Source organism: Cricetulus griseus, chromosome 3 (genome assembly GCF_003668045.3).
Source record: "Cricetulus griseus strain 17A/GY chromosome 3, alternate assembly CriGri-PICRH-1.0, whole genome shotgun sequence".
In the NCBI taxonomy this organism is placed as follows: Eukaryota; Metazoa; Chordata; class Mammalia; order Rodentia; family Cricetidae; genus Cricetulus; species Cricetulus griseus.
Window position 1 is genome coordinate 169704006 of NC_048596.1, and position 27721 is coordinate 169731726.

Consider the following 27721-nt stretch of genomic DNA (forward strand, 5'->3'; position numbering starts at 1 on the left):
ATGGGTCAGCCTTTCTCCAGACTCACTGAGGAAATCTCATTACCTTCCAAGACAAATTGAATTTTTTAATGTTGAAAAGAATTTCATGAGGTTCATCCTTAAGCCCATAAAACACCAGCTAAAGCAGATTAGTGAGCAGAAATCCCCGCAGAAAGCAGCTCAGCTGGGAATGGGGATAATGGTTGGGGGAGAAACTTGGGAGGAGGAAATTCAGAGCCACACAATGATGACTTCTAAAGAGCAACAGAGAAAAGGAAAGGCAGAGGTAGAGAAAAGAGGATTAAGGAGGAAGTAGGAGTGAGCAGTGCTTCTGATGCGGACATGATCAGGGGGAGGGTATCCGTCCAAAATTCCACTCTCCGATCTTTCAGTCTCTGTCCCATGCTAATGTTCAAATCCAGCATCAGGTACCGCTCGTCCTGGTCGTAGACTGGCCACAGAGGCAGGCGGTCCCCATTAGGATTGCTGAAAAGTGAGAGCAGACTCCAGTGAGCAGATCATCCTCAAACACCCACCTGCAAGGAGGCTAGCTGGCTCACTCACCCGCTCCTGGCAAAGTTAGCCCAGTATTTCATCATCTTCCTGCTTAGCGACTCCTCTTCCTCAGTGGCTTCCTCTGCAGATAAACACAAATCCAGCTGCTAATCTGCTTCACCTGGGCCCGAGGGTCCTCCCACTCAGTGAGCCTGTTCATACCTTGGCCTCTTGCTGAATCCTTACAAATAAGTCCTCGCTCCCATACGCAGCTGAGGCACCACCAAGGAATCCTGGCTTCCAAACAATGCAGGCTGAACATGCCTTCCTTTGTGGCCTTCTCTCAAGCCATTCCCATTTGGGGCAGGATTCTTGGGATATTCTCTCTCTCTCTCTCTCTCTCTCTCTCTCTCTCTCTCTCTCTCTCTCTCTCTCTCTCTCTCTCTCTCTCTCCCCCTCCCCCCTCCCTCCCTCCCTCCCTCCCTCTCTCCCTCACTTCCCCCTCCCTCTCATTAACTACAGTCAATCTCTGCTATCTGCTGAAGACTGATTCCAAGATGCCTCTAACAATAATCAATTCCAAAGAGGCTACAGTCCATCAATTTAAAAAAAAATGGCATTTGCTTATAGCATCTGCAAACCCTCAAATCACTTCTGCCTCACTTGCAATACCTAGCACAGGACAAAGGCCAGGTAAATCTCATCACTCTCCTGCAGGTACCTAGCTGCCAGCTCAAAGGCAAGCACTGTTTTCCTATGTGGTGGATACATTCAGGAGGATGGCCTCCACCTGTGCAGGCCAGCCCCTCTCTACACATTTGCTCATGTGTGGGCAGACGGTCTACATCTTGTTCTTTCTATACAAGTTGTATCTAGAAATTGTATCTATAAGTTCTACATGGTCACCTGTAAATCTGCCAAGTGTTATTCTACACAATCATAATAAATGCATTCAAACATATGTATATGCAATTGCATTTAAGATTGCATAAACATAGTATTGCATAAACATCCAATATTCTAGTGGGAGATATTTACATAGTGTCTTTTTCGGAAAAGGTAATGTTTTCATGTACACATATGTTTTTGCACATGTGGATATAATTATCCAAAACATCTACACACAGAAGAAGCAAGCAAATGACTGTACACACTGTAAATACTTATGGCCTTCTAATATATGAAATTGTCTGTTTCCCATGCCTGCTGTAATACACAAGTTAAAATGTACCGTTTTTCCAAACATGAATTTAAGAAAGAATGATTCACCAGCCAAGGGTAGTCTGCTGTTCTCCTGTTGTAACTGAAACTGAGAGGCTTACATTCATTAAAAACCACCTACACGTCTCCTTTCCACAAGTTGTTCAGGTTTTTATTACCTTGTGGTGATATATTATTTATGATTTATTAAAGCTTGCCTGAGGACTCAGAAAGCAAAGTCTATGACTACAAGCCATAGAAGCCAGGTACACGCCTTTAATCCCAGCAGCCAGAAGCTAGGAGGTGGTGGTACATACCTTTAATCCTAGGACTCAGGATTAAGTGGTAGACAGATCTCTGGTAGTTCAAGGCCACACTGAGTTACACAAAATTGATCCAGTCCTAAAGAGAAACAGCTCACACAAAGGTGACCTCAGAATCAAAGATCCTGGGATTAAAGTGTGTACCACCACTGCCTGATCTCTATGGCTTGAGGGTGACTTTGCTTTATGAATCCTCAGGCAAGCTTTAATAAATCATAAATAATATATCACCATATTAGCTTGTTCTTTTCTTATAGACTTTAGAGTTGTTTCCAGTCTAGAGAGGCCTTTCTTCACCCAGAGTGTGAGCTCTCAGTTGAGTAAGAGCATGTATTAAGCACCCAGTGTTTGCTTTGTGGCAATTGTTTAGTTTCATCCTTATAAAAACCTAAGTGGCATCTATCTCATTACCTCTAACATAAGGATAGATAGATAAATAAAATGGCCAAACCACAGTCCACAAATATTCTCAATAACAGCTTCATCCTCTGTCACAAGCCAGGCTGAATTAGTAAAGAGCATCCATTTCATGGTGTTTTAAACTCCGTGTTTTAGTGGTATCGTATGTGTGATTTGCTTGTAACTTTTCAGTGTGTATGTGATGTGTATGCTTGTAAGCTACTCAAGTGATTAAATCCCAGCCAGCCAGTCCTTACTGACTCTTGTATAGTGATGGGTTGAGCAGGGCCTTTATGCAAGCAGTGAGGAATTGACTCTTCTCACCTCATACCACCGTCCATGCTTCTGCGTGAGGATCCCACAGCCAGTTACTTACCAAACATGACGATATCACTGTTCAGAAAGGGGCCTCCAAAGACAAAGCGGATTTCATCTGTGTGGTCAGCCTTCACAAAGGCTGGCCTCATGTTTTCAAAGCACTGAGGTCGGTGCTGAAACTCATAAAAATAGACAGGTGCACCAGAATCTGAGAAAAAAAAAAAGAAAGAAAACATCAGGAATGCACCCATGTAAAGTGTAGCCCTGCATCCCTACCTGTCAAGTCCAAATTTGAAGACCCAGAGGTGTGATCACTCAGAGGCCACAAAGCCAGCCTAACTGCCTTCCCCCCCCACTTCCCTCCCTAGTTCTCTCCTTCCTTCCTTCCTTCCTTCCTTCCTTCCTTCCTTCCTTCTTTCCTTTCTTCCTTCCTTCCTTCCTTCTTTCCTTCCTTCCTGCCTGCCTGCCTGCCTGCCTTACTTGAGGTTGGAATTCCCCTCTACAGAAGTCTTCTTGTCCCTAGTGACAAAGGTGTGACAACCCTGAGCACACCCTGAGAAAGAGAAAAAAAATCTACTCACTAAAAGGAGAAAAACATTCATAGTGAGCCCAGATACACCTTGTAACTTCTCATTGACCCTGGTTCAGATGTCTGGAGGTACACAGAGTAATTCCCTCCTTCCAAAATAACCCACACACACACAACCAAAACCTTCCTCTGTAATAACACACACACACACACACACACACACACACACAGACACACACAAGCACACACACACACAGGCATTCACATGTACACACACAAACACACATACTCTTGCTCTCAATTTTTCTTTAATTATTGGCTCATTTCCCAGCATCTCTTGCAACAAAACACCACAATACATCTATTTTCTGCTTATTTCATTCCCTCTCTTTCTACTATCCTTCTACAGATAATAAAAAGCACCTATTTCTAAAATGCAGAATTTGAGGAGCTTCTGCAAATCTAATGCATAATCATTAGTGTTCCACACAGAACATGTCCATCAACCCAACACACGCACGCGCGCGCACACACACACACACACACACACACACACACACACACACACACACACTTAGAAACAACAAATACATTTCCCCCCATGTCTCAGATTTGGAAATGATTTCTAACGTATGACACAGAATACACAATTAACAAAGATAACATGAGGCAGCAACATGCATGAAAATTTAAAATCAGTATCCAATTATTGAATGTTATCAACAGAGCAATACATCAGTCTACATACTGTCTTGCAAACCATTGCAAATACTTGCAAATCATATCAAAAAGGGAAATATTCTGTGTAATATATACATTATTGAGTTTTTGTATTTCCTTTTGTTGACTTCTGCTTTCACTCCACTGGGATCATACTCCACTCTTTTAGATGTGTTGAGGTTTGTTCTGTGTAGTTTATCCTGGAGGACATTACATGTACACAAGAAAAATGTGAACTCTAATGGCTGTTGGATGTCATGTTCTTTATGTATTGTTAGGTCTGTTTGATTTATAGTATTATTCTCATCTATTAACTCCCTCTTCATATTTTGCATAATTGTCTTGTCATCTAAATTGTGATGTTAAGGTCTCAAACTGTTACAATAAAAGTATCCCTTCAAACTTTTTCTGTTGCCTGTATTTCACATCTTTTGTGGCTCTATCATAAAGTACATACAGGTTTTTAATTCTGATGCTTTTTGTGCAGACACCCTTTCATAATGTCCTTCCCTGTGTCTTGCCACACTTTCGGTCTCCAGATTTATTTTGCCTGACTTATTGCCTGACCTGCAGGCCCAGGTCTCCTCTGGTATGGCTGTTTGCACTGAATATCTTTTCCATTATTTCTCTTTCAGCCAATGTGCACCCTTGGTTCTCAGATGAATCTCTTCAAAAGAGCATGTGTCATAGTTTCTTTAATCCCTCTACAACATTTGCCTATTTAGATGTTAGTCCATTTACATTTAATACAGTGACTAGGAGAGGACTGACTTCCACCATCTTGCTATTTGTTTTCTGTCTCTTAAAGCAGCTTTGTTTTTAGTTGCTCCATTACAGCCTCCTTCTGTACTAGAATTTTCTGCTGAATCATTTTGATCCACCTCTTACTCCTTTTACCACATATTTTTAGTTATTTTCTAAATTAATGTTTAACATTTGTAATTCACATCTTAACTTAAAATAAAGTTCAAATTAATTTTATTTTACTTTTGATAGCATAAAAACTTCATGCTGTTAAGACTAAAATCTATACCACATACATTGTATCCTACTAACAGATTTATGAAATTGTCTTTAAAATCATTTAGGAAATGGGGTGCTATAAACAAAAATGAACAATGGTTTCCATATTTACTTACATGGTTTTACTGTGTTATTTACCTGTTCACGTGCTTTTGAAATGCTTTATGAATCTTTTTATTTCAGCTTAAGATCTATAAAAGACTCCCTTTCCTTCTCTGGAAAGTTTGTTAGCTATGAGTGAAAGTTCTGTGTAACAGAAAATATCATAATTTCTCCTTCTTTTCTGAAGGACAGTTTTACAAGGTATCTAACTCTTGCTTAGCAGCCTTGGCTGTTTCATCTTACAGCACTTAGAATATGTCATCCCATGCTTTCTAGTAACCCTCATGCTTTAGATAAATCCTATAGGAATCTCATCTCTAGATGACAATTATCAGGTCTCCTACAGTGTCCATGAAGCTCTCTTATTTTTCTTTGAGTTTAGATATGATGTGTCTCTTGGTGGTCTCTGAGTTTTTCCTATATGGGGGGGTGTTGAAATTCTTAGATGCCCAACTTTCAACAACTTTGAGACATTTTGTCCATTACTTATTCTTCCTAACTCTTTTTTCTCTCCTGTCTTTCTTGGGATCCTATTATACATAAATTTGGTTGATCAAATTGCCCCACAAGATTTCTATGCCCTGATCATCTTCCTTTATTATTCTTTTTCAGATTGAGTGTCTCAAATGATATAACTAAGTTCCTTGTTCTTTCTTTCATGTGTTCAGATCTGTAATGGATCCCTTGAGTAACCTGTTTACTTCATTTATTGTGTCTTTCCACTCTGTTCAGTTTCTTCTCATGTTTTCTTCCTAACAAATCCTATATCTTTAAAGCCAGTACTTAGTGATAATTTATTCTCATGGGTCCCTTTAGATATTTGAACATATTTAAAATAGTAGATTTTCATAAGGCAGTGGTGATACAATGGCTGCTGTTGCTGCCATTCCACATTTAAAGTAGTTGATTTAAAATTTTTGTTCAATAGTTCCCATGTTTGGAGTTCCTCAAAAACAGTTTCTATTAATTTCTTTTTCCTATATATGAGCAATACATTCTTGTTTCTTTGTCTAATGTAATTTTAAAAAACAAAACAGAAACAATAACAATAAAAACAGAAGTTCTGGTGTAGAAATGATGGAATCTGATCCTAACAACGCTTGGGTTTTGGTGTTTCACTGATTGGATGCTGTGGGTTTTCTTTTTTTTTTTTTACTGATATTCTATACTAACTTTATAAAGTTTCTATTATTTGTCCTAAGTTGTCATTGAAGCCTGTTTTCTGGTACCTTAGTGATCAGTTTATGATGTAATAAGTTATTGAGATTTCCATAAACCTCTGGAACCCACCAATCACACAAACAAAGCAGAAAAAGAAAAACAGAAGAACTCCCAGTCTTTTTAGTTAGACTCTGTGTGTATTTGAGCTCATATGTAAGGCTGAAGGATGTGTGTGTATGTGTGTGCACACACATGCATGTGTGTGTGTGCTCACAAATGTGCGCACCATAGCACTTGTATGCAAATCAGAGGACAATTTTTTTCCCAGATGTTTTTTTTAAATCAGAGGACAATTTATCAGGTCTGTTTCTTCTGTTTTCCACTCTGTGGGCTCTGAGAATTAAACTCATGTCCTCAGGCTTGGCAGCAAGCACTTTAACCCACTGAGTTATCTCATTGGCCTCCAGTTCCACTTCTTAGCTAGAGAAGAGTGGGTCTGTATATTCTGGACTCTCCACTGTACTCTACTATTGGACTTGTCTACCCTCCAGACAGCACACAGCTAACATTATTTGTTTGTTTGTTTACTTATTTATATGTGTTTGTTTTTCAGACAATGTTTCTCTGTGTAGCACTGGCTTTCCTGGAATTCTCTCCTGTAGACCAGACTGACTTCAAACTCAGAGATCTGACAGCCTCTCCCTCTGAAGTACTTTCCTTTATAAGTTTTTCTTTATTTTTGAGAAATTTATGGATATGTGCAATGAGATATGACTTTATCTACCCAGCTTCCCCTCTTCCCTTCCTCAACTTCATGTCTTTTAATTTTCTAACCTAATAAGTCCAATTAGTGCTGCCCATATGCACATGGATGACATGACCCACTGGTGGAAACCAGCCAGTGGTAACATCCCCTGAGACTTTCCACTGCCAGTAGCCCCTCAGTGAGGAGTTGGGCCTGCTCAGTTATCACAGTTCAATGGTAAGTCCTAAAACCAAGTGAATTCTATCTCCTCTAATTTTGTTACACTTTCTCAAGACTGATTTGGCCATCACTGCATTTTCATGTAAATTCTAGAAAGAGTTTGTTAATTTCTCTAAAACTGTTAACAGAAGAATTGAAGTTGTTCTGTATTGAGTCTACAGGTCCATTTTCCCCATTTTCTTTGAACCATTTAAATTAGGCTTCCACTCTCTCATCATTCCACTAAAGTCATTGTCAACGTCACCGGTGATCTCTGTGTTGCCAAATTCAACAGTTGTCATCTTGCCTATCATTAACAGACCTAGTGCAACAGTGATCTCTCAAGGTGACCTGTCCCATAGCCTCTGCCCTTCTTTTATGTCACTGCACTTACCATCATCGTACACAGCCTATATTAATTTGTTTCTTTCTTTTTTCCAGTCTTTCTCACTAAAACGGTGGCAGGTATTTATTCTGCTCACTGCCAAATTTCCAGAAAATAGAACAGAATAAAGAAGAAAGGAGGTCATTCATTGCTAAGTATTTGTTATAAGAAAAGCAAAAGAAAGGGAAATGAGAGACAGGGGAAGGGAGAAAGGGAGGGAGAGGGGAAGGGATTAAAGGGGAAGATTAGTTTTACATCCCCTCCCCAAAGATGTTTCTTCTCTCCCATTTTCCCCCTTACTCCTATAGCTAAGATGTTTTGAAAAACAACCAACTCTAGAGAGAAAAGTGAAGAAATGAAATAAGTGGCCCATGTTCCTGAACTGCAAAGATAGATATAGTGTTCTTCCATCATGGACACAGTGAAAGAACCCAGGGGTGGCTCCTACCTCACTGTCTGTATCCTTGAAGGAGTTCTTCAGACTCACCTCTGTGATATCGTGCTGTGACCAGCCCAGGAACCACAAAGAACACATCTCCAAACAAGTCCAGTAAAGTATCTCGGATGTCAGTCAGGGAATGCTTACCCTGGAAGTACTCTTTAGCTACAACATGCAAATACTGGGTAGGGATATGCTGTGAAAAGAAAGGAAGGAAGGAAGGAAGGAAGGAAGGAAGGAAGGAAGGAAGGAAGGAAGGAAGGAAGAAAGAGGAGGAATGGGGAAAGAAAAAGAAAAAGAAAATATCATGGGCATAGGAAATCCAAGTCAATAACAATGGTCAACCTGTTAATTAACCTGTTCACATAAATTTGTAAATACTGACTATGTGTTGCATCATTTCACCCACATAGCAATTCTAGGATGTATTACAAAATGACTCCACAAATTTGGAAACTAAGACATAGAGAAGAGTAAACAGTTGGTCCAAACTGATGATGGAACCATGGTTCTTTCACAAGTCTGTATTCAAACCCCATGCTCTGAACCACATAGAGTACACACTGGTGATACTCAGTACAAGTGCAAATCTGGAGTCCTGTATTCCAAAGTTATTAAGAATTTCCAGATGGTGACAATAGAATATCAAGCTAAAGGGAGGGCCCTTCCATCCACAAAGTTGTCCCTACTCCTGGGACAAGCTCTGCTTCTAAGTCATTTGGTTTCTTGCAGACTCAGTTTCCCCATCTATAATTTTTTAAATGGGTTGCTCTAGGATACATGAGATGACAAGAAGACCTTGTGATGGGAGATGTCCTTCTGTATGCTGTAAATATGTTTCTCTTACTGGTTGATGACTAAAGCTGTTCTGGCCAATAGACAGCCAGGATTTAGCCGGTGGGAAATCCAAACAGGGATAGAGAAAGGTGGTAGGTGGAGTAAGGGAGATACCATGTATCTGCCAAGGAAGCAAAAGACTCAGGCATCACCAGTAAGCCAAGACTACAAGGAGATACACAGGTTAATAGATATGGGTTAATAATTAAGAGAGAGCTAGCCAGTAAGAAACCCGAGCCATCAGCCAAACAAACAGTTTATAATTAGTATGTGTGTTTATTTGGGACTAAATGGCTGCGGGACCAGGCAGACAGAAACTTTCGTCTACAAGCATGCTTTCTGGCAGACAGCAGGCCTTGCATGGGTTGGTTGCTGAACCTGGTTGTTAAGTGCCTCCTCCAGCATTTGATGCCTTCTTTGACCCAACTCCAGCTGCCTCCAAGTCTTCTAAACTTGACTTTGCCCTGAGTACCAGTGGCAGACTGTGGAAGGTCAACTTCCAGAGGATCCAAGGGCTTGTCTCCATGGTGAATGTTTAAAGAGGTCCAATGTTCTAGGTAATATAGGGAAATTTGTTATACTGTAACAGCCTTTATTCTGGTTGCACAGCCATGGGAATATTTCTGTGGAACTGGCAGCAAAGCCGCATAAACCACATGTGGGCAAGCAGCTGAGACCCACTCTTCGGAAGCTCAGAAGGCAAGGGTGCATTAATCGGGCCCAGAGTAAGAAATGAATGCAGCTGTGCAAGTTGTGGTACAAGAGCCTGTCCCTGTGGATCATGAGACGACAGACTTTACAGGCCTGGTAGTGTCCAGTGAGGTGTAGAGGCTATCAGTCACTGCAAATCACCAGAGGACAGTCACAAGGCAGACTCTGGGTCAAGGCTGAGGAATTAGCCACCATTTGTGAAGCAGCTCCTGCATGCTACCAGGTCTTTCTTAGAGACACTGCTCTTGCACCATTCCAGAAAACCTACTTACTTCTGCCCCTGAGATTTGCCTCATGACACATTTAGCATTTGAAATGCCCTTCTTCTCCAGTGTCCCTTCCCCTATGACTCAGAGCAATGAACATCCCCTCCAAGGAGTGTTTACTGAACAGCCAGAGAGATCCAACTGCTCTACTTACATAGTAAATACCCCTCAATCTTCAGACTCAGTTCACTCCATTGGATAGTCAAGATTCACCAAACATCCCTCTTCCAGACCCAGAGACTAAAGAGTCTGGCCCATCCAGAAAGGCTACTCTTCAGCTAGAAGAAACCTTCAAATGGAAGTCCAATCACTTCCCCTTCTCTGTTTCTCAGTGCTTTGATGATTTCTTACTCCTCTGGGTTATCACCGTCTCATTGATCCTCTCTCCCTTGGCAGGTACCCCCCATCCCTCAGCTGATTTCTTCCAATCCCCAGATCCCAGTTGGTCCCTACCGTTCTTCCTATGCTCCCCTTGCTCCTGACTCCCAGAAACTCTTTCTCCCTGCAGGGAGCTACCTTGATTCTCCTGTGGACATCACAGGCCCTGGGCTCTCATCTGCTCTGCTTCATGTGACAGTCATGATCAAGTCTGCCCACCCCATACTGTATCTTATTCCCTGAGGAAGTTTTAGATTATTTGGTCTCAGTAAACAGATGTTCTATGAGTCAATAAAAGCAATGAACATGGCCTTGAGATTATGCTATATAGATGTTTGTGGGAAGAATGAAGATGAAAGGAAAGAGGAGGAAGAAAGGAAATAAATTTATCTTCACATCTTAGTGTCTAGAGTAAGACCTGATGCTACCATGTTTCTAAAATGTGAAATGTTTCACAAATGAATAGATGAGCACATGACTGTTATTGCTGGAATTTAACCAATGTGTGAGGGCCTCATAGCAAATATAGAATTCTAGCCCCCCTGTATATTTAATAATTCATAACTTCTCAAATTATAGTTAGATAATTCAGTATTTGTGTTGGTTTGCAACACTTTTGGAGTCCGGAAGTACCAAAAATATACATCAATACATCCCAGAGACAGATTAATAATGGCATAAATAAAGAAAATTCATGCATAGAAGTGAAAAAGCTCAGTGGCCACAGATCACATTTGGCTAATATGAGGGTTACAAAACCTTCAGGGTTTTTTTTTTTTTTTTTTTTTTGCGCTCTTTGGATTTAAGACTGTGAATACGGGGTTGTGAACCAATATCAAGTCTACTGAATTAACTAGTTGATGAATTAACCAGTGTGGAATGTCTTTACTCTAACCTCTATCCATGTGTAGAGCAGGGATTTTTGGCTCTCTCTGGAGAGCCACACCACACACAGTCACTTACCAGTAAAATGTGTATCAAGTTAAGAGCAACAGACTCGTTGGAGCCGAGGAGGATCTCAGGGGTGTCTCTCTGTGGAAAGAAGTAGGGTATTCTCTGTGAGCCATGTGGGCTCATTGCTTGAAAAACAAAGGCTAAATACATAGAAGTTATACACCACTGTCTAGGACACAGGGACACCACTCTAACCTTCTAAAAGTTAGTTTCTTTAACTATAAAGTAGAAGAGGTGACACCTGTTAGCAAGTTCCCATTTAGGTGATGTGCCTAAATATGAAAGGCACTCTGGAAAATGGCCATAATGGCTATGGTCACTGATTCCTTTATTGCCCCCTTACCCTGCCAGTTTACAACAAGAGGTTGGCCTAGGTAAATGAGTTTTGACATCATAATGAATGTGGCCTCCCCTCCAAACTTCTAAAGCAGATGGAAAGCTTCTTAAACCTCAGAGTCCAGAAAGCATCCCTCCATGCTTATCCGCCTTTTGTTCAGTCACACCCCCCCAGAGGGTTTAGTCTCACTGTCCTCTGACACCCTAAAGAAGATTTCTTCCACTTTGTTCTGCATTGCTCTGAGCATGCTCTGAAACACATCTGTGAATTAATGCACACTCGCTGTAAGCCCCTGGCGAGTGTGGCCTGACAGGAAGCAGGAACCTGTGAGTGTTCTCTACTGCATCCCATAACTCCACATTCCATGCAAACTTTTCTCAGAAGTCAGAATGCCAGGGACAAGATGGAGTATAAAAAATTTGAAGGAGTGAAGTTTCCAAAACAATAGTAACTGTAGTTACTTGAAATAATCACTTGTAGTTTTTGTATTTGTTTGTTTTTTAGTAAAGACAATTGGATCCAACTCTCTCCTCTTCATACAGTTAATTCTTTTGCAATAAATCTGGAGCAAGGTTCATGTGCTGAAAGTTTTATCCACATTATAAATGTGTTGTGCAAAGTGAATCTCTATGAGGTAGGATCTAGGCAGAAATGATTAGGTCAAGGGAGCACCATCATTTGAAGATATTAATGTAGTTCTCCTAGGATCTGGACAGTTTTCAAGAATAAGTTGTTATAAAGTAGGGCTACCTCTTTATGCTGGGCCCCTTCTGTCTTTCTACTTCCCCACCATGTTGTGACACAGCCTGTGAAGTCATCTCCAAATGCTCTCACCACACTGTTTTTACTTTCTATTGGCCTGAATCACAAGCCAAATAAACCCATCAAATTTAAAATTCCCAGCACCAAGTGTTATGTTTTAATGACATTAAACAGACTAAGACACCCTCTTCCCATCAGTGGGAACATTATTGCTGCAGGAAGAGTGTTAGGCCCCAACCTTTACCACAGGAGGAATCATCTATGGAAGCAAACAGTTGCCTTGCTGTTGAGGGAGAGGCGGGGAGGAAGGACAGAATTCTTACCATGGGCAATATGTAGCCACACTCTTGGTTATTGACTCCAATAATAGAAGGGACTGCTTTAAATGTCTTTTGAGACAATAGTTCCAGCGGTTCATCAGGAAAGAAAGAACCATCAACCACTCGAGTGAATGACTTTGTTTTCTGTAATAAAGAGAGGAAAGACAACAGTTATTTCTGGTTATAAAATCTACTGTGCCCAGAAGTACAAATGCATCCGGAAAGAGGAAAAACCAAACACCAGTAGCCCAGTAAAATGCATTAGTCTCTAACTGTCATTTGCTTAAGGGGAAAAAAATATAAACTTTTCTTTCTGTGCCTTAGTTTCTCTCTTTCAAATAAATAAAACAACAATAATAATATCAACCGAAGAAAAATAATAGCCTAGCACAGTGGTTCTCAAGAGGGTTCATAGACCAGCATCATCAATGTTATCTGAAAATGTATTAGATGTACAAGTTTCAGGTCTGCTGAACACTGAAAGCAGCCTAATTGGGGTCGCCTCCAGGTGACACTGATGCCTGCTCAAGTTTGAGAATGTCTGACCAAAATGGGGAGGAGAGGAATAGCCAGAATGATGAAGGATGTGGATACAAACCCTTTCCTATGCCTTTTTAAAATTGTGTGTGTGTGTGTGTGTGTGTGTGTGTGTGTGTGTGTGTGTGTGTGTGTGTGTGTGATGAGGGAAGATATGACATGTACATACCACAGTGTCTGAGTGGAGGCCAGAGGACACTGGTGTTGAGCTCTCTCATTTTGCCTTGAGGTGGGTTCTGGGCATGGAACTGGGGTCATCAGGCTTATGTAGGACATGTTTTTCTTGGATGAGCTATCTCACCAGCCCTGATCATGATTTTATGTTTTGTTTTGTTTTGTTTTGTTTTGTTTTGTTTTGTTTTGTTTTGTTTAGGTTCCTGTTTAGGGAACTGGATAGAAGGGCTATGCAAGAGCTTACATCAGTAGGTCACCATTACCCAGTTCATAGACTCTAGAATGCAGATAATCTACGCATGCCAAGTAGCTGCAAACATTTGAGTCTGATAGGTAACAATTTTAATAATACAAGGACTACTAAAAGAAAAACATCTCAAGACTGGAAGATGCATTAAAATCTGTCCAGTCCAATTAGCCATCAAATGGTGGACATTCTCCAGTGCTAACCAGACTGAATGAACACCAATAGCAGTGGTCATCTCTGCCCACTCCTTTACAGGCAACTAAGATTTTAGAATACTCTGCTACAACAACAAAAAGTTACTTCCAACTAGAATTCCCAGCTCTTGATCCTGGCTTTAGTTTTTGGGGTCATGTGGCAGAAAAGCACGGCCCTCTTCCCAGGGTGATGCTTTCAATGTCTAAGCAACAACCCAGGCTGAGCAATGTCCCTCTCCCACCTTAAGTCACTTGTGAGAGTCCTAAACTCCACATCATTCAGATGTTTCCATGAATCACCAACCCCTCTCTTGTTGAAGTCTACAATCACAACAAATAAAAGAGAATGTTTGGCCACTCCATCTTCTGAGTTACCCAATCCCAGCTTTTCCCATCTCTTCTCACCTTGCCAAGGTTCAGCAACTCCCAGGAAGACTTTTCTCTGAGGCACTGCAACAAAGCCTGGGAGTCTGATACATTCTCACCACAGGCATCTGCAATCACCTGCATCTGTTTACAGAGAAGGAAGACAGACAGTGGTGCTGAATGCATCCAGAGGAATGAAAACCTGGAAAGTGGCCTATGCAGCCACAGGTGGCCCTTCTATGTGAAGTCCAGCATTCTGCCTGGCTGTCTGTCGTACTGCTACATTGAGCTTAGACTGGTGCTGTCCTGACTCTAGTGGCTGCCAGAGCTGGAGGTCATGGGTTGTCGGTCTGTGGCCATGGATTGGACTCAAGAGTTCCTTCCTAGTCACAGATATTCCAGTCCCGTGGACTTAGCTACAATGTCATAAGGTTCTGATATTGGAGTGCTAAGTGGAGCTGGACCCTCAAGAGTGAAGGAGAGCTTGGCAAGCTCCAGTCTTCAGCTGAGGCAGACCTTGCAATCAGCACTGGGTTTATTTCTAGGGGTCTTTTCTCTATCTTTAAAGATACTAATCTTACTTTTGTTTTCATTTCACAATTATACTTTTGTATTTGCCTCTATTTACTTTCTTCTCTAATTTAAGGCCCAAGTGCTCCCTTCTCTAGGACATCCCTTCCGACCACTGAAGTCCCATAAAGGCCCTTCTTCTCCTGATCTCACATCAGTCCAGTGTTCCCCACCTTTGCTACCCAGGCCATTGCTGGGCAACTTTTGCCCATCATCAGGCTTTCGGTATTTGTAGAACTTGTCCATTTACAAATGCCCTTAAGCTTTTGGGAGTCATAGGCTCTGGAGATTCAACGTAAGCTGCATACATAGCCAACATATATGCTCTACATGTGACAGTAAGTCATTCAAGGAGCACCTTCCACACCAATCCTCAGGCTCCAGCTAAAGTTCTGCATAACAAGAAGAGCCTGTCTTCTCTAGGTGAGGATATGCTTTCTCCACTGGTAAAGCTGACAGTCCTAATGCAGTGCTGGAAAACTGTGAGCACTCAATCAATGCTTTGGGGGTGAATAAATGAATGCACAGCCTGAAAGTAGTTTTGTATTGAGCATTCCTATAGTCAGCATTCATCTATACTAGAGCTGGTTCACAATTTTATGGCCCTGTTTAAACTTTGTCGGGGTGCTTTTTTCTACATTGTGTTTAAGAAAATATATCACATAAGCTCAATGATGTGCTGCACAAGCCTAGTCCCATATACTCTACAGACTGAGATAGAAGGATCTCTTCAGACCAGAAATTTGAGACCAGCCTGGGCAACATAGTGAGTATATCCACATCAAGAAAAGGAAGATAGGGAGGGAGGGGAGGGGGAGGGAGGAGGAGGAGGGAGGGAGGGGGAGGGAGGGAAGAAGGAGGGAAGGGGGGAGGGAGGGAGGGAAGAAGGGAGGGAGGGAGGGAGGGAGGGAGGGAAAGAAATAAAAACGACAATGTAACCACTCAAATAAATAATTCCCAGGGGATAACAAGTACCTGGATATGCCCCTACCTCATCCCCTAAACCCTGTTAATCACTCTGTCTGCCCCAAAGACCTGGAAACAGCCCCCAGAGTCTTTCTTAATATTGCACTCTAGGATAGCATAAAATATGGCAGGCACAGAAGACTAACTACACAGAATCCTGAGAATAACTGGGACTGATTTGTGTCCCCATAAAAAATGATTTAAGAAATATAATGCACATTTGCACACCCAGGCACAACAGTAATGTTACTTTGTGTGGCTGGACTCCTTTTCTTTATGACAGTGGTTTTCAACATTCCTAATGCTGAGACCCTTTAATACAGTTCCTTGTGTTGTTGTGTTGTGGGGACCCCCAACCATAAAAATTATATATTTTTGTTGCTACCTCATAACCATAATTTTGCTATTGTTATAAATCATAATGTAAATATCTCTGTCATCTGACTGTCTCAGGCAACCCTGTGATAGGGTCAGTAGACCCTAGGGGTTGCAATCCATGGGCTGCAAACCGCTGCTCTATGTCTGACATGCATATGCAAACCCTTGGGCACAATAATAATGCTGTGCTGTGTGGTTGAGCCCTTTTCTGCTGAACAGACCTTCCATACAGGTGCAATACAGCCACTGGACTAGCATGAGGTTCTTTGGACATGGTGGGTGAGAAAAATCTAAGCATATGATGAGAGGCTAGCAGCCTGTGGGCTTCCGGGGACTAAGGAGAGATGTGAGCAGTGTACCTACATCAGTTTTCTGCTCAACATCAAGGCTCCTCAGGCTCGGAATGATGGCCACTCCACTCTCCATGATGGCTCTGTGGAATAAGCCCTTGCTCAAAGGAGATATAACCTAGAAAGAGAATATAGCCAGCAGCAGTCATCCCAGAACCATACCCATCATATATGCCACCAGTTCCTTCCTTAAAGTCACCATCCCAGGAAGCCTCCTTCAGTATCTAAGCTTTGGCCTGGAGAGCCCTGCTTGGAAGTTCAAGGACTAGATATAGAGGCTTGAATGAGTTATTTCTTTAATTTGTTTCTGCTTTTAAGCAGAATCTTACTCCGTAGCACAGGCTCTCTCCATCCTGCTGCCTCAGCCTCCAAGTTACAGAATTACAGGCATGTAATCCTCCATGATTGGCTTGAGGAACACTTGGTAAGCTGTTCTGACATCATTTCTAGTGGCTTTACTCCATTGCTACTGTCAAGTAACTTAATATTTCCAAGCATCAATTTATTACTCTAAATCACTGTAGCAAAAATTGAATCATGTCATATTTTTATTTAGAGCAGAAGTAATGATTATGAGTGTTCACTCAGTGCCTGATCAATTTCACTCATGAAGGATGGCACATGATTATATATATACATACATACGTATGTATGTATGTATGTATGTATGTATGTATGTATACCTTGAGTAGTGTTGGGCACTGTACAGCAGAAACCCTCTTAACTCACTACTATGTAACTGATCTCTGATTAACATGCTAATTTATGTCAAGGAATCCAACCACTTGGGGACAGTCATTCTCTATTATATTCAAGCATTTCTAATCCTACCAGCTTTGTGCCAAGAGTCAGGTATGTTATTCCCAAAGTTGTATTGTCAGCCACACTTATTACAGTGGCAACACAATCAAGGGGATATAATTCGAACCAGTGGACTTCACATGTGAAAAGAAAGCATTGTGTCTGGGAAAAATTGATAAAGATGGGTGGCTAAAAATATTGCTGTCAAATTTGGTGTGGAGAAGAGTGAAATCTTTGAGGAAAAACTGTAAAAGCCTGCTATATTGTTATAATAGTTTAAGAGTGGTTTTCTACAAGCTACTTTGTAGATATGTTTAAATATGGGTGCTGACTGTAAAAACTCTCAAAAACTATGCTCAAAGGTAGTGGGTTCTGCAACTGATCTATACAAAACGATCCATGCCCAATCTCTGGGCAGCAGACCAGCTCTAAAAGGACAATGCTGTATCCAGCTCTCCATGAGGCATGAGCACCCTGTGTGTGCATCTACACATCTTTCATTATTCATGCTTTAGCTGAGTTTTTCTACTGAACAACGCTGTGGTTTGTGTGGCACCCCCACCCCCACCACAGAAGGTCTGAGTGCTGGATGTTTGGCCTCCAGGATGGCACTATTGGAAAATGATGTGAAATCTATAAGAGGTAGGTTAAGAGGGGACCTGGCCTTGGAAGGACTCAAGTAGTTCTCAGGAAAGGATGGTAATAAAATGAGTAGTTCCAACTGCAGGCAACTCTCTGCTTATTGGTCCTAGATATGATGTCACCTACTACCGTGTGTGTGTGTGTGTGTGTGTGTGTGTGTGTGTGTGTGTGTGTGTATGTAACTACTATAAACAAGTACTGACTGATGACTAGATTATAAGGATTCAACTCCACAAACACAGGGATTTTTCCTCTCAAATTATCCTTCATTATGTGACCTTAGGAACTCATCTAAACTCTCCTCATGAAATGAGACTGTGCCCCAGACTAACAGCTTGTGTATGAAGCAGTATGTATTTTTTAAATATGTATTCTATACCAGTAGACTACCCCAAACCCATGTGGATATGAGCAGCACAAACTGAACTCAGTGGGTTATTAAAAATAAAGAAGGACATGAAGCTGGGAGAGGTAGAATTTGGAGGGCTTTGGGGGAAGAGTGAGGGGATGAATATGATCAAAATACATTGTATGCATGTGTAAAATGTTCAAAGAATTAATAAGAGTTTCATTTTTAACCCCAAGGAAATAAGAATGTTATATTATTCAACACAACAGCAGCAACCAAATGCAGGTGATGTCTTGTTTCTATGCCTATAACAACCCTAGCCAAGTCATAAAGCAGAAAACTCACAAGGCTAGAAATGCTTATGGCTCCTGCTGAGCCACCAAAGATGGTCACGGAGTCAGGGTTTCCACCGAAGAACTTGATGTTCTCCTTGACCCATAGCAGAGCAGCCAGCTGGTCATAGAAGGCCCAGTTCCCGCGGGCATGCTGGTCCTGTGTGCTAGGGGTAAGAGGCAAAGTGGGAGTTCTTGGCTGGTTATATGCCCTGAGGTCCACAGTTCTCAATCAAGCATGAGCTGGCAGGACATTGAGAACCAGAGCCCTAGAGGAACTGAGGCTTAGTCCTCACATTCTGGTATTTCCTCAAGAATGATGGAAGTTCTGTACTCCAGAGAAGTATACACACAATATGGTATGTCCAATGTTGGGGTTCCTTGGCTCCCCTTAACCCATGGATCCCAGAAAATCCTGCTGCTGAGAGTTATCTCTGCCACTTAAGCCAGGCTTTCTTGGACAAAGGCATTCCAGTGAATGACAAAATTCTAAAATGCCTAGTTATTAACAATAAAAGCAGTGCCCACCACAGCAAGTGTGCCAAACATGGCCCCAAGAAGTGAATGGCTAATACTCCTATAACCTTCAAAGTCTTTCTGATGGATGATTCTGAACATTGCCCTCTCTGCCTCTCTGGGTTTTCTCTGCCCTGCTACCAAAAGGTTGACAACTAGAAACTGTGTCACCTGGGCTTCAGCATGTGCCATTGGCAGGAGGTACTGAGAGCTGAGAGTGGAGAAAGACCAGGCTATACATCCCAACACCCCATGCTCCCTCCACACTGGACAGAGACAAAGTACCCCAGTGGACACAGCTCTTTTCAGTTACAACTGTGAGCATACCATCAGGATATGCATCTCATTTCAACAGACTAAGAAATCTGGCACAGAGATCTTCTTGCTAGAAAGATCTAGAAAGAATTGAGATTCAATGATTGTAGCCTCAGAATCCATATTCCTAATCAGACCCCATGCGTCTCAAAGAGTTACTGAGCAATTCATAGGAAACACATGAAAATAACAGAGAACCAAGAAAAGAAAAGTGAAAAAAAGAAAACTCTGTCACATGGTACACATTCTGAGTGAGAAATCTCAGGATCCTATCCCCTGCCATCCCCCAGTTCCCCAACCTGTTCCTCTTTCTACATCCTTTTGTCAGTTTGCACCCATGCTGGCTAAGACTAACTTCTCACTCCAACCTCTATCAATTTAACTTTCATTCCATGGTGGGTTCCACAGTGGTCCCCATTCCTCCCTCAAGGTGCAGAAGCACCTCTCCGCATCATTAAGACCCCTCGCTGCAGCACAGAATTCATTGCCTGCTCATCCATTATCTGGGTGACCTTAGCTAGTCATTAAACCAACTGGGCCTCAAATCTCTCATGTTGAAACTAACAGCAATACCTGTTCCATGGAACTGCTAGAAATATAGATACCAGGCATACTGTGCTACATTTGCTACCTCTTGTTTTTATGACAACCCTCTGTAGATTCAGTAAGACAGTAGTAGCCTGCTTACTGGCCTACCATTTGTTAATGGACAGCCATCAAGCACAGTCTAGCTTCCAGGCTTTTCCAAAGTATACTTTTAGTACATAACTCTGAGCAGGATAATTGTAAGACCCTCAGTCTTTAAAAGATAAAGTTCCAAATTCCATGAACACTGTGGCATTCAGCCTCCTGCCCTATCAGGCCTTTCAGATTCACACAATTCCAGGTCACACCACTGAGAGACATTTCTGTCTCTGTCTTGGTTGCAGCCCAGTGTGTCTTGTGAATGAATGCCTTCTGCCCAGGAATATGTGAAACAGAAGTAATGAATGCCATCTTCAGGCTGACCCAGGAACATATCCCTTCTGTGGCCCTCTAAGCTTACTTCATTGCTGGCCAAATTCAGATCCAGACAATGGCATCAGAGCCACAAGATGGAAGGATCTCGGGGGCACTGGTTAACCACACGCAAAGATATCTGTCCATTGGGGGCACAGCTTGGACTGTCATTGATGAGACAGAGGTCTTTTTAAACTGTTAGGATTTGAGGGGTTTTATGTTACTGTACTAAATTGCTTAGCTAATTAGGATCTAATTTAGTCAATACCACTGAAGTTTCCTTCCTCCTAAGGTAGCTAGCCACTGGCCACAGCTACTTTATAGCTTCCTTTGTGGTCTGGAGTGTCATTCACCAGAAGAAACTCACTTGAAGAAGCCAAATATTCCTAGACGGTACTGGATGGACACAATCAACACGTCCTCATAGGCAGCTAGGGCAGACCCATCAAAGATGGAAGCCGAGCCAGTCTCAAAGCCACCCCCTGGTATCCACACCATGACCTGAGGAGACAGAACAACTCCAGTCAATCCCTTCCCATACTTGTTGGGTTGTTTTATATTGAGGAAAACATAAATGCCTCACTCTTTTTCAGAAATAGGCTTTAAGGTCTTATTTTTTTTAATAAGGCCCAGGGTTAAGTAAATACACTCTGGCCTCTGAGTAAGTAGATGATTAGATTAGCTTCATGAACAGTGAAAGGCTACTCAACCTCTCTGGTGATTGTTTTGGTTTTGTTTTTCCTCATGTAAGAGTTGTGAAGAGTATAAAAATCTCACCTAGAAGGTTTTTGTGAGGTTCAAATAAGAGTCTGCAGTTAAAGCTTTAGAAGAGTGTTTGCTCAGTTCAAGTGCTTGGAGACTGGTAACTAAAGCCATTGAGCCTGTGGCCCATATGAAGACAGAAACCGTTGTGAGGCTCACATAAGAGCAAAACTGTGAGTTAAAACTGTCAACTTCACAGGCTCTAGAGAAGTATTTCTCAACTTGTGGATCTCAATCATCTGGGGATTAAATGATCCTTTCACAAAGGTCAAAACATCGGGAAACACGGGTGTTTATATTACAGTTCACAACAGTAGCAAATTACAGTTATAAAGTAGCAAAGAAAATAATTTTATGGTTATGGTCACAACATGAAGAACTGTATTAAAGGGTCACAGTGTTAGGAAGATCTGCAAAATGGCTTCAACTATTCTTACACATTTTGTTAAGTAACACAATGCTCAATGCCTGGCACACAATACATACAAATGCTGCTGCCCGATACTGAAGAAAGGCTCTCCCATTATGGAGGCATGGGGAGAGAAGATGCTGAGAAAGAGGGTGTGGCTAAAATGCAGGTCATAAAAGCCTTCCTTCCTTCATCTACAGGGTTCGTTAATGTTCTTAAATGAAGTACTTGACATTAGTACTTGACTGTCTTAATTAGGTAAGAAAAGTTGAATTATTAAATTATACTCTTTTAAAAAGGGGTTCTCAAACTCAAAAAAAAAAAAAAAACCAATCAGAATCCTTTTAAAGTGTATCTTTTCTAAGTTGCACAGACAATTTTATTACTTACCAGAGGGGGAGAGGAGACAAAATGAAACAAAAGTTGAAAGTTAAATCATGATCATTGAAATATCCAACAGAGACAATGACAGGGAATAGCTACCATTATAATTAAAAAAAAAAAACAAGTTAATTGTGTGATGAAATTTCCCTTACCCAATAGGAGACTCGGTCTAATTCTAGATGCCCCCATGCCTACCTGGTGCCCGGGCCTGCTGGTAGATGCTCAGTGCAGCAGGCAGCCTTACCGGAAGATTGGAGTCATTGTTGGCATGCGCTGGTGCATGAATGTTGAGGTACAGACAATCTTCTGACATTCCAAATTTCGGGTATTGAACTTTGAGCATTCTTTGATTAATGGAGAGCCACTCTAGGTTCTGGAAGCACCTGGGGGGAGGAGAGAAAGAGGGAGAGAGAGAGAGAGAGGGAGAGAGAGAGAGAGAGAGAGAGAGAGAGAGAGAGAGAGAGAAAGAGAGAGAGATCTCCACAATCTATTCCAACATGCCTTCCTGGGAGGGGCTGGTTCTTGGAACAGAGGCAAAGTCCAAGCATGGCTTCTGAGCCAAGAGACATGTCAGAACTATTGGTTCAGGATCTGACTGCTCCCAGACCTCTTCTTCCAGAAGCAAGCAAACTAACCAATGATAATTCCCTTTTATCCAGTTCCTGGATAGGAAAGCTAATTTTCCAAAATAATAGTGTCATTAACCCCAAGGACACTCCCTGTCTATACCCACCACTGAGTCACATAGCAAAGGTTGTCTCCCACAAGTCTCTCTTCTATAGCCACAGTAGAAAAGGGATCTTCCTGCAGCCTCCATACCAGGAACCCAGATAGATACAGAAAGACTCTTGCACCCAGGCTTCACACAAGCTCCCTATACTGGATTGCTTCTCCCAACATGTTCTGGCTCACTATCATCCCTTTCTTTCAGATTCAGTCCAAATACCCCTCCTCCAAGAATCCTTCTGAGATTTCTCCAAGTGACCATAGCCCTTCTTTAGAAACACCTACAGACTGTGTGTTATGCCCTAGAACTTGCTCCAGGCTTGCACATGACATTATTATCTTCTCCAACTCAAATATGAGCAGCTAAAAAGCCTATGAGTCTAGATTAATCCCTTCTGCACCTCACAGTCCCTAGCACAGAGCCTGACACACACTAAGAATGAGAATATACTACATTTGATCTTAGCCAAAGGGCTAATGGGTGACTTAAGTGAAAATATATGTATGGATGTTTCTGCTATACATAAGTTCTCAGTTATTATTACTTGATTTCTTGATAGACCAGTGGACACTAATGAAAAACGAGAAACCACCATTGGAATATATTCCTTCTTAAGTGATTATGCTCATGGCTCCTTTGTATGCTGTCATTTATAAATTCAGGCTTCATTGCTATCCACAAAGGTATACCTGACCTTTCCTTAAAGCTGGGCTGGGTGCTTCTCTGCTCTCTTGGTTGACTTCTCTTACCCCTGGTGGTTGCCTTGGCTTCTTACATTTTAATTATCAATTATTTGACTCTGTCCTCCATCATTAATGTTCTACATGCTCCTTGAGGGAAACTGTGCAGACAGTCCCCAACATACAATGATTTTTTACTTAACTTTATAATGTGAAAAATCAATTTTACTCCACAGAAACCAGATTCCAAATGCTGAGTTTTGATCTTTAGCTGGGTGAGCTTTGTGTTGGCCAGTACTCAAGATGCTCAGTTGTATAGGTGAATACACAGGGGCACATGTATTATATGATTGGGGGTTGGTGTAGGGTAGGGTAGGTAAGGTAGGTGAAGTAAATATATTTTCAATTTACAATGTCTTAGAATGTAAACTGAAGAATCTCATTAGTCCTCTGTGGAAATCCCCAAGTCCTAATGATATCCAATTCTATAGTTGGTTCTGAATGAGTTTAATAAATAAGTAAATGAATAAACATAAGAAAACAAATGAATAACCAACTAATAAGTTTCTTCATGCTATTTTTGGTCCACATGTGAACCCCATGAAATCATCTTTAGGGGTATAGGCAATGTCTTGATACCAAGGTACTCCTTTAGCCCCATGTAACCCAACCTAAGGACTTCAGGAAACCAGAATTGAACATCTCTGGGGACCTTTGAGTCTTCTTGCCCCAAACAGTGTTCGATCACTCTTCCATAACTAACATGATAACTGGTTACCCACCTGGCCTTGGAACTCTTCACTGGCTGGAAGCTACTTACCTCCTTATGTCACAGAAGCATCCGTGATGGTTAACCTTCACTGTCAACTTCACTGGATCAGGAATCTCCTAGAGGACGCTCCTCTTGGGAGGATTTACCTTAAATGTGACCTATGGGCTGAGGTCTCACACTGAAGTAAAGGGGAGAAAATAGCAGAAGCACAGCCTGCTCTCTGCTTCTTCATCTGCCCAGATGTGAGGAGCCCCAGCTGCAATCACCTGCCACTACAGACTCTGCTACAATGGCTGGCACCTACTCAAACTATGGGCCAAAATCAGTCCTTCTTCCCTCAAATCATTTTCAGACAAAATTTGGTCACAGAGACTAGAAAAGTAACTAATACAGCAGCCATGTTGTCATTACACAAGCATTTATGTAGTTTCTCCTGAGAGGCCCAGCCTTGCATTAAGTTCAACTGAGACTATGGGAGTTAAGCACACACACACACACACACACACACACACACACACACACACACACACACACACACACACACACACTGTGGTTTTGCTCTCTGAATCTGTCATCCAGACTAGCCATAAAGGCCAGTCCAGGGTAAAGGTCACACAGAAAACACCAGGAAAGTATCTTTTTTTTTAAGATGCAGGAAGCCATCATAGCACTTCCAACACCTGCTCAGGGCTCAGAACCCCCACAGACATTTCAGATAATTCAGAGTCTTGGGCCCAGCCTAAGGGGTTTTGATTTGTGATGCTTAGAAGAGGCCAGGGGACACGTTCATTTCTAACAAAGCTCCAGCAGTTCTGCTGAGCGGCCAGTGTGGGAGCCCTGAGACAGGAAAACACTCAGCCAGGTCTGTGGTCCTCCCACCTCCATGTCCATCTTTTCTCTCCTCTGCCCCTGGACTTTATGGCCTATATTCCCCTTCAGCCATCTCCCCCAGTCCCCAGAACCACAGGCCATCTGTGACTTACAAATTAGGATATGTGGTGGCTTCTCGCAGGTCATTCCAGGGGCTTGCAGACCGTGGATTGGAAAATCTCAGGTTTCCAAGAGGGGGTTCAGCAAAAGGGATCCCAAGGAATACATTCACAGGTTTGATGCTTCCCTGCACAGTGACTTGCTTCCCCTTTACCCATCCCAGCTTGGTATACCTATGTGGCTCTTCAGTCACAGACCCTGAGGAAACACAAGGGAGGACTGAGGAGCAGGCTGGACAGAGGAAAACCATTAGCCACCCTGGGGCTCCCTTTGATTGTGTTCTTCCTCCACCCAGAGGCCACAGTAGCTGGGACCTACTCTTTGAATCAAGGTCCTCTTTTTTGCAGGAATGTTTGAGAAGCCACCACCATGAGGGCCTGCCTCAGTTGCTCCTGAGAGCCCACCACCACACCAAAGAACCTAGGGAGAAGCTTTTCTTCTACACCACAGTTGTCCCTTTCTTTGGAGCTCTGTGGATGCCTGGATCCTAACAAATTGATTGCTGGGTCTACTGAACTCTTGCCATTTCCATACTCACCACAAAACCACCACATACATGTCAGTCATTGCCTGCACTTACTGGATGGTGATTTTTTTAACAAACTAAATAAATTACCTTTAAATTTTAGCCTAAAGGACTCCTGAGCAATAGTATCTATAGGGCTGTTGTTTGGATAAGTTAGGTAGCTGTTTTGGTTACATATGAAAACTGAAAATATATAAGTAAGAATGTTAAAAAAAACTCCTTATGATAATGACAGCTGAAATCTGTTCTTCTCCTTTGAAGAGTTTGAACACGGTGCTTTGGGTGACTAGGCATGCAAGCATCTTGGGTTTTGCACAGAATATGAAGTCTTGAATTACTTAGCAGGACCTAGGAGTTTTGGCATTGCCTGTTGTTACTTGTGCAAGTCCTGTCTCCACAGACAACACCACAGAGCACAAGCTCCAATCCACATGTCTCCTCAGTGCCCAGGTTGGTGTCTTTCCTTACGGGACAGAGTCAGTTTCTCCGACTGTCCGCCTCTGAGAAGGAGACTCTGGCCCCAGACTTTCAACAGTACTGGACACTGAAGCCCCAGGGTTCTACACATCCTACAATGGACTCCCAAAGACCTCTGGGAAATCCATTCATTTCCCCTAGTAGACAATTCTACCATTTTCCCACATCCTGAGAACCCTCATCTCCCACTAGCCATCTCACCCCTCATGATGGCTGCAAAGATCCATATGACCCAGATTAGGGTCTGTCCTGGGTGCACCCAATTCCCACTCATCTGGTTGGCCTGCCTGAACTGTCTGGATATCCACAGCTGCTGCTGGTCTCAGAGAACTTCAGTCAGGGACCAGAAAGTGCTTCCTGTGAGCAAACAGGTGCTGAATGGGTAAGATACTGGGTAAAATATCAAAGCAAGACTTTCAGAGAATTAGCCAAGCGAGACTTTCCTGTTCTGATTTACATACGAAATGGGTAATGATTAACACTGGTGCTGAGAAAAAGCATATTAAAGACTAAGAATTCATAAGATGATAGGGTTGAAAGGACTCTCAGGAACTGCTAAGCTAGCATAGGTCAGATATCCCCTTTGCTGTAACAAAACACCTAACTTAAAGAAATTAAGAAAAGGTCTGTTTATGCTTACAGTTTCAGAGGGTTCATGCCAGCTGACATGTGTAGTGGTGGAAGGTTTTACCAAGTTAAGCAGAAATCAGAGAAAGGGACATAGAAAGAGACCAGAGAGAAGATACCCTCAAGGACCTTCCCTAAGTGATCACTTCCTCCAGCTGTCCCATCTCCAAAAGCTTCCATAGTTTCTCAAAATAGCACCACCATCTGGGGACACCTGATCCTGCAGGAGATATTTGATATATTCAAACTACATCTGATGCCTACAGAAGCCAGGCATGCAGCAAACTAGCAGAGAATGGAGATAACTAGGAGAGAGGCAATAGGGTACGGTAAGGACTATGGCAAACTTAACAAAATGGTTTGAATTGTGTCTGAAGTCAGCCCTCTGCAATCATGATCTATATCAACGTTTTCTAGTCTATCTACCAAGTAATAGATCCAGGGAGGTGGAGTTATGGTACCAGTGGCACTAGGACTTGTCTTCGGCATTCTGGTTGCTTAGCACAATGATCTTTCCTCTCCAGGCTCCAGAAAATTGCTGATGCATCCTGGGGCTCCAGAGCAAGAACCCATCTGCCCCTATGGCTTCATGCATCACTTAGTCCAGGGACTCAAATGGGGCTACTCAAGTGCTTGAAGACCAGACAGGTACTTGTTAAAAATGCATCCTCCTATTCCCTGGTTATTTGGGTACCAGGCTCTATTTTGGAAAACCACAATAATAGGTTTTGGAAGTATCCATCGAATGCATAGATTTCTGAGGAGTTCCCTCATGAATATTCATATGGTGAGTCATAAGCAAGTATTATATTCCTGCTGGATACTGAGCTCTGTTCAAGAAACAGCAAAGGATTTTCTCAAGGTCAGATCCAGGGGCTGGAGGATGCACTTTGCTCAAAATGAGTCACTCAATAAATCTGTGAGGATTTGAATTTCCCAATGGGTCCTCCCCATCCCTGCTCCCCACTCTACTCCCATGTACTGCTGATTCAGAGGTCCTCTGGTTTTTAAATGTTATCTTATTTTTAA

General features: G+C 42.2%; 1 protein-coding gene across 1 annotated transcript; it reads right to left on the reverse strand.

Moving 5' to 3' along the window:
* Positions 1-27181, reverse strand: Ces5a (carboxylesterase 5A). The gene is made up of 13 exons (XM_035441686.1): positions 27154-27181; positions 25056-25260; positions 22138-22276; positions 20706-20839; positions 18522-18675; positions 16398-16502; positions 14160-14264; positions 12606-12746; positions 11193-11261; positions 8086-8233; positions 2773-2922; positions 544-616; positions 1-465 (listed from the first exon to the last, which is right to left on the reverse strand). The coding sequence occupies exons 1-13, from the start codon at positions 27179-27181 to the stop codon at positions 234-236; spliced, it is 1683 nt and encodes a 560-aa protein (XP_035297577.1). The 3' UTR covers positions 1-233.
* Positions 27182-27721: the final 540 nt, after the last annotated feature.